Genomic DNA, 8,593 nt, shown 5'->3' with positions numbered 1-8,593 from the left:
GTGTGATAAGATTGATGAGAAAATGTTTTATATTCCATTTTTTTAATTTTTGTACACAGTTTTTGTAATTCACTGATTTTTTTTTTAATTTTGGGTTTTCAAAAAATTAAAGAAAAATAAATGAAAATTCAACCACCATCAATAAAAACACTACAAAATCATCGACCATGGAACACTATAAATAATCACCACCACTTGAAAATAAAGAATAAAAAATCACACTCTTCCATATACTCAGAAAAATATTATTAAAATTAAAGAAAAATATAGAAAAACACATATAAGGTATGGAGGTGCGGAAAGAATTGACAACTCTAATTCGTCACAACAAATAAAATTTATTAAATGTACTAGGAAAACCAAATAACAAAAAGAAAAACACAAAATAAATTAAAGTAATATAATGACAATAAGTGTTGATATATTTAGAATCTTACATCACATTATGACTAAAAAAATAGATAACTTTTTTCTGAAATATAAAGTTAGAAACAAATAAAACAATTTTAAAATTATATTATATATTATGTTACACTTGTAAATTGGTACTATTTTTTTTACTGTGCAGTTGTCTTCTAAGTAACATCTTCTAATAATGATTATTTTGTTGAGCGTGGAATGGTTACCTTAGAGGCCAAATGATTCATAATACAGGTCTGAGTCATTTATGATTCAACCCAGGAAATAGGAGCAATTATTGGCAGCTTCTATGACAGAAGAAAGAAGAAAAGTATTTGAATGGAAGAGATCCATTCTATGCATTAAATAATTTATCAATTATTTTAAGAATATTTATAAGTCCTAAATGGTGACTTTAAATTAAACAATGGAACGAGTCTCCACCAAAACATCATGAGGGCACAAGTCAAAGCTCATGACTTGACCTGCATGAAAAACCTCTTCATTTATCCTTAGACTCTCTTCACACTATAATAATGGAAAGAAGCTTCTCCACTTCATTGAAATTGCTTCACCACTCTTTCTTCTCCCTTTTATTCAGCTAAAACCAACACCAAAACTCACCCCCCAACACACACAGAAAATTACAGAGAGAGAGCATAAGATGGGTGTGAACGAAAATTTCAACAAGGATGATGATCATCATGAGTGTGTGGATGATGATGAAATTCCACTTCCCGGATTTCGATTCCACCCCACAGATGAAGAGCTTGTTAGTTTCTATCTTCGAAGGAAGCTTGACAAGAAACCCATCAGCATCGACCTCATCAAACAGATTGATATTTACAAATACGATCCTTGGGATCTTCCAAGTATGTTTTATGCTCTACCCTTTTAGTTTCTTCATATTCTTCTGTTTCTCTGAAACTTCAAAGTTCTACAAAATTTTCTTACAAAATGAAATTAATATCAAGGAAATAAGAGTAGGGTTTTCATCTAAAACACACTCCAACAAGAAATAATGATAACCATAAAGTTATGGCTTGCTTGGTCATCATGATCAACATAACCCCTATAAGTATGTATGATCACACTTACATGCATACATATACAGTAAAGCATAAACATGTGTATTACTTACAGACTATGATTCATTTGGGGGTAAATGAAATCACTGTTATGAGTCCTTATATATAACATCCTATCCCATTCACTATATATTGGTGTCTGTTATATATATATATATATATATAATATCAAGGTCACATGTGCAGTCACTTGTTCAGCTGATATAGTTATAAACTTTGAGGCTTTCCTTGGAGTTTCTTATATTATATATATAAACCAAATTAAATATCTAGCATTACTTTTGTAAGAAGAAGAATATAAAGTGCATACTATTGAATTTCAGACCTAACAACATATACAGCATGATAGAATCAACAGGACTAACACAATTTTATGAATCAATATAATAAACTTCAAATATTCTAATGAACCAACCTATACTTTTGAGCCTAGTGAAACTTTCTTTAGTTTTTTTTTTCTTCTACCCTTGTTGTTTTTCATTGTTGTCAATGCTAATTACCTCCATGTTGCAACCATTTGTGTGTATGCAGAAAGCAATGGCAGTGGAGGAGAGAAGGAGGGGTACTTCTTCTGCAGAAGAGGGAGGAAGTATAGGAATAGCATAAGGCCTAACAGAGTCACTGGCTCTGGGTTCTGGAAAGCAACTGGCATAGACAAGCCAGTGTACTCATATGGAGGAGAAGGCAATGACTGCATTGGACTCAAAAAAACCCTAGTGTACTACCGTGGCAGTGCAGGCAAAGGCACCAAAACCGATTGGATGATGCACGAGTTTCGACTTCCTTCTAACACAGACACCAACACAAGCCTTCCCAACTCCAGGAACTATGTAGATGTTCCCCAAGAAGCTGTAAGAAATTTTATATATATTTATATTATAAAGAACAGTAAAAACCCTTAGCATAAAGAAACATTTTTGGTTCCTACAGTGTTCTCAAATTTAGTATTCTTTGTCTTCTTCAATTTTTTATTTTGAAGTTCAAAGCCAAAATGAATGAAAGAGAGTAACAAGATAAAGAAATACTTTATAGGACTTAATATAAGGGTGACTTTTTCCATGCATTATTTCTTGATTACTTAACCTTAGTATAAACTAACTATAAAACTTTCCAATTTTCAGAATTTTCGTTTCATACGATATTAATGTTTCACTTAGCCTTAGCAGAAATTTCTCAAATGTTTTCACACAATATGCAGGAAATTTGGACGCTGTGTAGAATTTTCAAAAGAAATGTGTCACTGAGGAAGCACGTGCCGGACTTGAAACAAGTATCTGCTAAGCGCCATGCATTTTACGATAAGAGCTCCAGAACGAAAAATGTGGAGTTTGACAGTGCTAATCAAGAATCGTATATAAACTTTGGTGGACACTATCAGAATGAGCAGAAACCCTTCATCAACTATACAAACAGTGATAAAAGGAATCAGTTTAATGTGATGAGTCAGTTGTGTTCTACGGTGGCACAGCAACAACCTCAACTAAGTGCACCATCTTCTAACCTTTGGAGTAACCCACCTGGGAATGATTTCTTCAACTTTGATAACTGGGATGAACTTGGATCTGTGGTGAAGTTAGCTGTTGATTCGCCTAGCTTGTAGATAAAGATGTGGAATTCATGTTGAGTTGATCGTAGTTAATTAGATGATGTTAGAATGAAATCTATATCATAAGAGTGCGTTTGCATGTATTAGAGATTATTCGTGCTATTCATCATGATGACTTTTAGTAACACACTTGTTGACATATTATATGAATACGTTCCTTCTTGTAATCCATCTGTTTTTAGTTTTATGTATAAATATTAATTTCATTGAGCTTCTTATTTTCTAGAAGCAATGTTTTAAATTTTTGCTTAAGATTTAAGTACTGCTCAAAGATAAAGTTAGATTCTCATAAGAATTTTTTTTTTTATCTTTATAATCAAAAGATGAGTAAAATGAATCTAATGCAGTTTCAAAAACAAAGATAGGATTAGATATTACCTCTTCTTTTATGTCTATCATCAAACATAAATTGCATGTTCGTTTGATCTCAGTCTAAGTCTTCCTAAATCAAACTCTTTCTTATTGGAGTCTCGATATATTGACACTGTATGTATAGTAACACACATTTGATGTTGCAGACATGACAATGACGTGACAGAGTGAAATTGCGTTTGGGGACATGACAAGTTCAAAATAGGGTAAAAAAGAATATATTATACCGGTTCTTAGTAACAACCAGTGTAATATATTATTTTTTACTCAGAATGACTCATATTACATCGGTTAAGTCATCTAACTGGTGTAATATATGGCCCATATTCAACAACATTTTGAATTTTTTTTCATGAAGAGTGGGTGGCCATAAACGTCATAGAAGTGATCACTTACAGGCACACGGGTAACCAGTTTTGCATGTACCAATACATGTGGAGGAACATGTGGTTGGGTAACCAGTTCTGGTAGGGTGGGTGTCCAGTTCTTTCATGGGTGTAATATATGACTCATATTACACCGGATAAGCCATCTAATCGGTGTAATATATGACACATATTCAAAAACTTTTTTAATTTTTTTTCATGAAGAGCGGGTGACCATAAACGTCACAAAAGTGACCACTTACAGGCACATGGGTAACCAATTTTGCGTATGTCAATACATGTGGAGGAACCTGTGGCTAGGTAACCAGTTCTGTTAGGATGAGTGTCCAGTTCTGCCACGGGTAACCACGTGGTTAGCTCAAAGCATTGTCATGACGAAATTGAAAGTGATTGAGGAATAAAAGTGAGTTTTTAATGTTGTGGGGGTGATGTAGAAGTAATTCTTGGCTCATTTGAGACAGTTGATGCTGTGAAGAGTTGGTGGTCATAAATGTAACACAGATAACCACTTACACACATACGGGTAACCACTTTGGTTGTGACAGTAGGTCTTTAGGAAGTTGTGCTATATATTACATCGGTTGGCTCAAGTAACCAGTGTAATATAGGGCCAGTTTTGATTGATGATGAAGCCAATGACGTTGAACACTTGAACAACTAAGAAAGAAGCAACGATGACCGCACAAGAAAGGAGTTTTTTGTTTGTACTTTGCTTGTTCTACTGATTGGTTCGTGCTTCCCGCTGCTTCTTTCTCCCTCCCTCTGATGAGGCTGCTGTTTCTTTCTCCCTTTCGTTCGACCTTCCCTTTCGTTTGAAACTCTCTCGCTTCCGCTTCCGCACACACACTCTTACAAAACTGCCCTTAGTGCCACATCACTCCCATAAGAATTACAAAAACCCCCACTGCCACGTCTGCGACGTCAAGTATATGTTAGTGGGCAGAAGGTGTTAATAAAATAATTTCGTTCTTATTAAATTTGGGCTTTGTCTTTTGCTTCGGTCCACATTTGCCTAGGTTTCTTACATTTATATCAAATGATGTAATTGTAGACAATATAAAAGCAACATTTAACAACTAAAATAAGAGAAAAGTAGACACAAATATATACTTGTTAATTCTATCACTTAGGTTACATTCTATCACTTGGGCTACATTCAGACTCGTTAAATAAACTACTTATGAGTTTTCACCAACCAAAATATTTGGTCACAACGAGTTTTCATACCTCTCCTTGAACAATATTTAACATCTCTCGAGAAACAAGTACTATAACCTCTCTACAAGTATATCGATTTTAATCTTCTCCTAAGACTAAGACCTCTTAAGATATGATAAAAACACTTTTAAAAAGTTCACTATGTATATTTCGCAAAGTAAAGAATTTAAAATGGTTAGCGCACAATCTGAAGGACTAGACGCTCTATATACAACATATATAAATCTTTTATTCTAACAAAAATGATTTTCTTGAATTATTTCTTCATTTTTTGGTGTCTTTTTTACTTTTAGCTCCTTAAATAGCTTTAGAAATGATAATCGATTTGAATAACTACTTCACCGTTTTGATATTAAACTTTTGGAAACTTTTACTTTAAACATTGATAATAATAATAATAATATTAAAAACAGTAATAATGATAATTATAATAATAATATTAATAATTTTATTATATTAATATATTAAAATAAAAATATTTATTTTAAATGTCATAATAATAATAATAAATAATTATGATATTATATGAAAATAATTATTAATAATTTTCATATTAATAATAATTTATGATAATAGTAATACTAATAATTTTATTTTGTATTAATATATATGAAAATAAAAAATATTAATTTAATAATTTTATGTAATAATAACAAAAATAACAAAAATAATAAAAATAATAATAATTACAATAAATAATAATAGTAACATTAAATAATTATGATAATAATTATAATAATAATAATATTAATAATTTTTATTATTATTAATAATAATTTTATGGTAATAATAATACTAATAATCTTATTTTATATTGATATATGTTAAAATGAAAATATAAATTTAATAATTTGATGTAATAATAATTAAGATGATAATAATAATTTACTTTTTATTAATATGTGTTAAAATAATATTAATTAAATAATTTAATTTATAATAAAAATATTATTATTATTATTATTAATTATTAGTATTATCATTAATTATTAGTGGTAGTATTAATATTATTAATAAATATTTATATTCATAATAATAATATTATTATTATTAATATTTTAATAAAATTATTAACATTACTAATAGTAATAATAATAATAATAATATCACAATAAGAATAACAAAAATCATGAAAAGTGCCCTTGGCGTAGTGCTGGATTGCATGTGTACTTTCAGCAGACTTGGATTCGATTTCCTGTCGGGCCAAAATTTTAATGACAATAATAAATAACTACCAGTGCAAAATGCAGAAAAAACTATTGTTTATTAAGTACGGCTTTACGAATAGACACAGTTTTTGAAAAATATTGTTGTGTTGTCTTTGTGGGTTTTTCTTTGGCTTCTGGTGTCTTTTGCGTTCATCGTCATGTTTATTGTCGCCGTCGTGCCATTTTTGGCCAACGTTGTCTTTACACACAAGGTTAGTGATGTTTTCTATTTTTTGAATTTTTTTTAATGTTATGAACTTTTTTTATGTATTATAATTTTTATCATTTAAAATTTATATTATTTAGTGTTTATTATAATTTGTATTTATATTATGTTAGTTGTTATTTAGAATAGAATTATCATGTTTGTATTGAGTTCGATGATGTTTCACCCTCGACAATTGATACATGCTAGTATTGAGTCTGGGGGTGTTTGACTCTCGGCAAACACGTGAGATAGAACACTGATTAGAAAACACATGAATGACTATTTCAAAATATATTGGATCGAAATTGGATAAATTTTCTTCGCATAAGTGATGAGTACGACAGAGAAGTAGAATAATTTATACAATTTGCACTGCGTAACGTGATTAATAGTGGTCATGATGGAGCAAAGATCAGGTATCTATGCATTAACTGTTTAAATGGAAGAATACTGGATGTTAAGATAATGAGGGAGCACCTGCTATGTGATGGGTTTCTTCGATCTTATAAAACTTGGGCATGGCATGGTGAATTGTTAAATTTACCACGTGTTTTCGTAACTGAAGAATATGTAGGGTCCACCATGGATGATGCAGTACATGATGATGTAGATGATGATCGATTGAAGGACATGAGTTGTGATGTGGAAGCTCAGTCTTTTGCAGAAGTGCATGGATATGGAAGTATGTCAAGCGATGCAGAGACTCCATTGTATCCTGGAGCAACTAACTTCATACGGTTGTCGGCAGTGTTAAGATTGATGAATTTGAAGGCAATAAATGGATGGACTGATAAAAGCTTCACGAAATTGCTTCAGTTGTTGAAGGATATGCTTCCATAGGAAATACTCTACCTAATCGTAATTATGAGGCCAAAAAGATTCTTTGTCCAATGGGTATGGAGTATAAAAAGATACATGCATGTGCTAATGATTGTAAAGATTTTGAATTGTTGAAAAGTTGTCCGAGGTGTGGGTTATCACGTTGTTGGGTTCAATAGTGTCAAAGTTCAAGAGGGGGTGAATTGACCTTTTAAAACTTTCGCGCAGATTCAAGTTTTATCATAGTACACAGAAAATAAATCGATTTATTTAGCAATGAACAGATTTATTTTTACACTGTTTATGTATTAAAGCGTTTATATCAGTCAAGTAATTCTTGAAGTTATGCAGATTGATCTGCAAGCTATACACACACTGATTTTAAGAGGATATTATGAAAAAAAAATTAGTGACCTTCAATTTTTAAGCAAGTGATAAAGGTTCAATTATTAGCTTGACAATCAATTGGGTCACCTATCACAATCAAACTGTTCCAGTTGTAATTAACAGTTCATATACCTTCTTAACAGAATCAAAGTGATTTTCCAGAAAATAAGAATAGAATGAACAAGCCCAGAAAGAACAGATTTATTTTTAATTGAACAGATTCAATTTTAGACAGATTAACAGATAAGCAAGAAACCGAGTGCAGGGATGAAGAGAAATGAACACACAACAGTTATACTGGTTCACTCAAATGAGGTACATCCAGTCTTACCTAATCCAAGGTGAAATCCACTAAACAAACGTACCAAACACACTTAGACAACCATTGTTCTTGATCCCTACAAGAACCTTGGCACACTTGCTGAAAAACACTATTTCAGCACACACACTCTTCAAGAAACCCTATCAAGAAGAGCTTACAATCACACTATACAAGAATTCAAAATATGAAAAGAATACACTTGATAGAGAATGCAGAAATCTGCCTTAGACCAGTAGAACAGATTGCTCACACAGTAGCAGCACCTCTAACCAAGCCTTAGAGCCAACCAAGAACAAGCACACTTTTTGATTTGGAAAATCTTTCAAGAACACATGTTAATTCTATGAAAATCCTTAGTTCTCTGTTGTAAAACTTGTTTTCTCAATTGTATGATTAACATTTAAATGCAGAAACAAACTCTCCTTTTATAGAGAAATAACTTATAACAAATTTTCAAAAAACAGTTAAAGTTGTTATAAAAAGAACAGATTGAAAATAAAATGAACAGATTTATTTTCAAAAGCAGTTAGAGAATTTGTTATGTGAAGGAGACTTAGTCAAACACTCTGGTGCAAGGATA

General features: G+C 31.3%; 1 protein-coding gene across 1 annotated transcript; it reads left to right on the top strand.

Moving 5' to 3' along the window:
- The first annotated feature begins 946 nt into the window (after positions 1–946).
- Positions 947–3,318, top strand: LOC137836232 (transcription factor JUNGBRUNNEN 1-like). The gene is made up of 3 exons (XM_068645072.1): positions 947–1,271; positions 2,019–2,338; positions 2,686–3,318. Exons 1-3 carry the CDS (start codon positions 1,064–1,066, stop codon positions 3,085–3,087), a joined length of 930 nt encoding a protein of 309 aa, XP_068501173.1. The 5' UTR covers positions 947–1,063; the 3' UTR covers positions 3,088–3,318.
- Positions 3,319–8,593: the final 5,275 nt, after the last annotated feature.

Source organism: Phaseolus vulgaris, chromosome 5 (assembly GCF_000499845.2).
Source record: "Phaseolus vulgaris cultivar G19833 chromosome 5, P. vulgaris v2.0, whole genome shotgun sequence".
Lineage (NCBI taxonomy): Eukaryota > Viridiplantae > Streptophyta > Magnoliopsida > Fabales > Fabaceae > Phaseolus > Phaseolus vulgaris.
The sequence above is the reverse complement of the archived record's forward strand: the minus strand, read 5'-3'. Positions and strand labels throughout refer to the sequence as shown.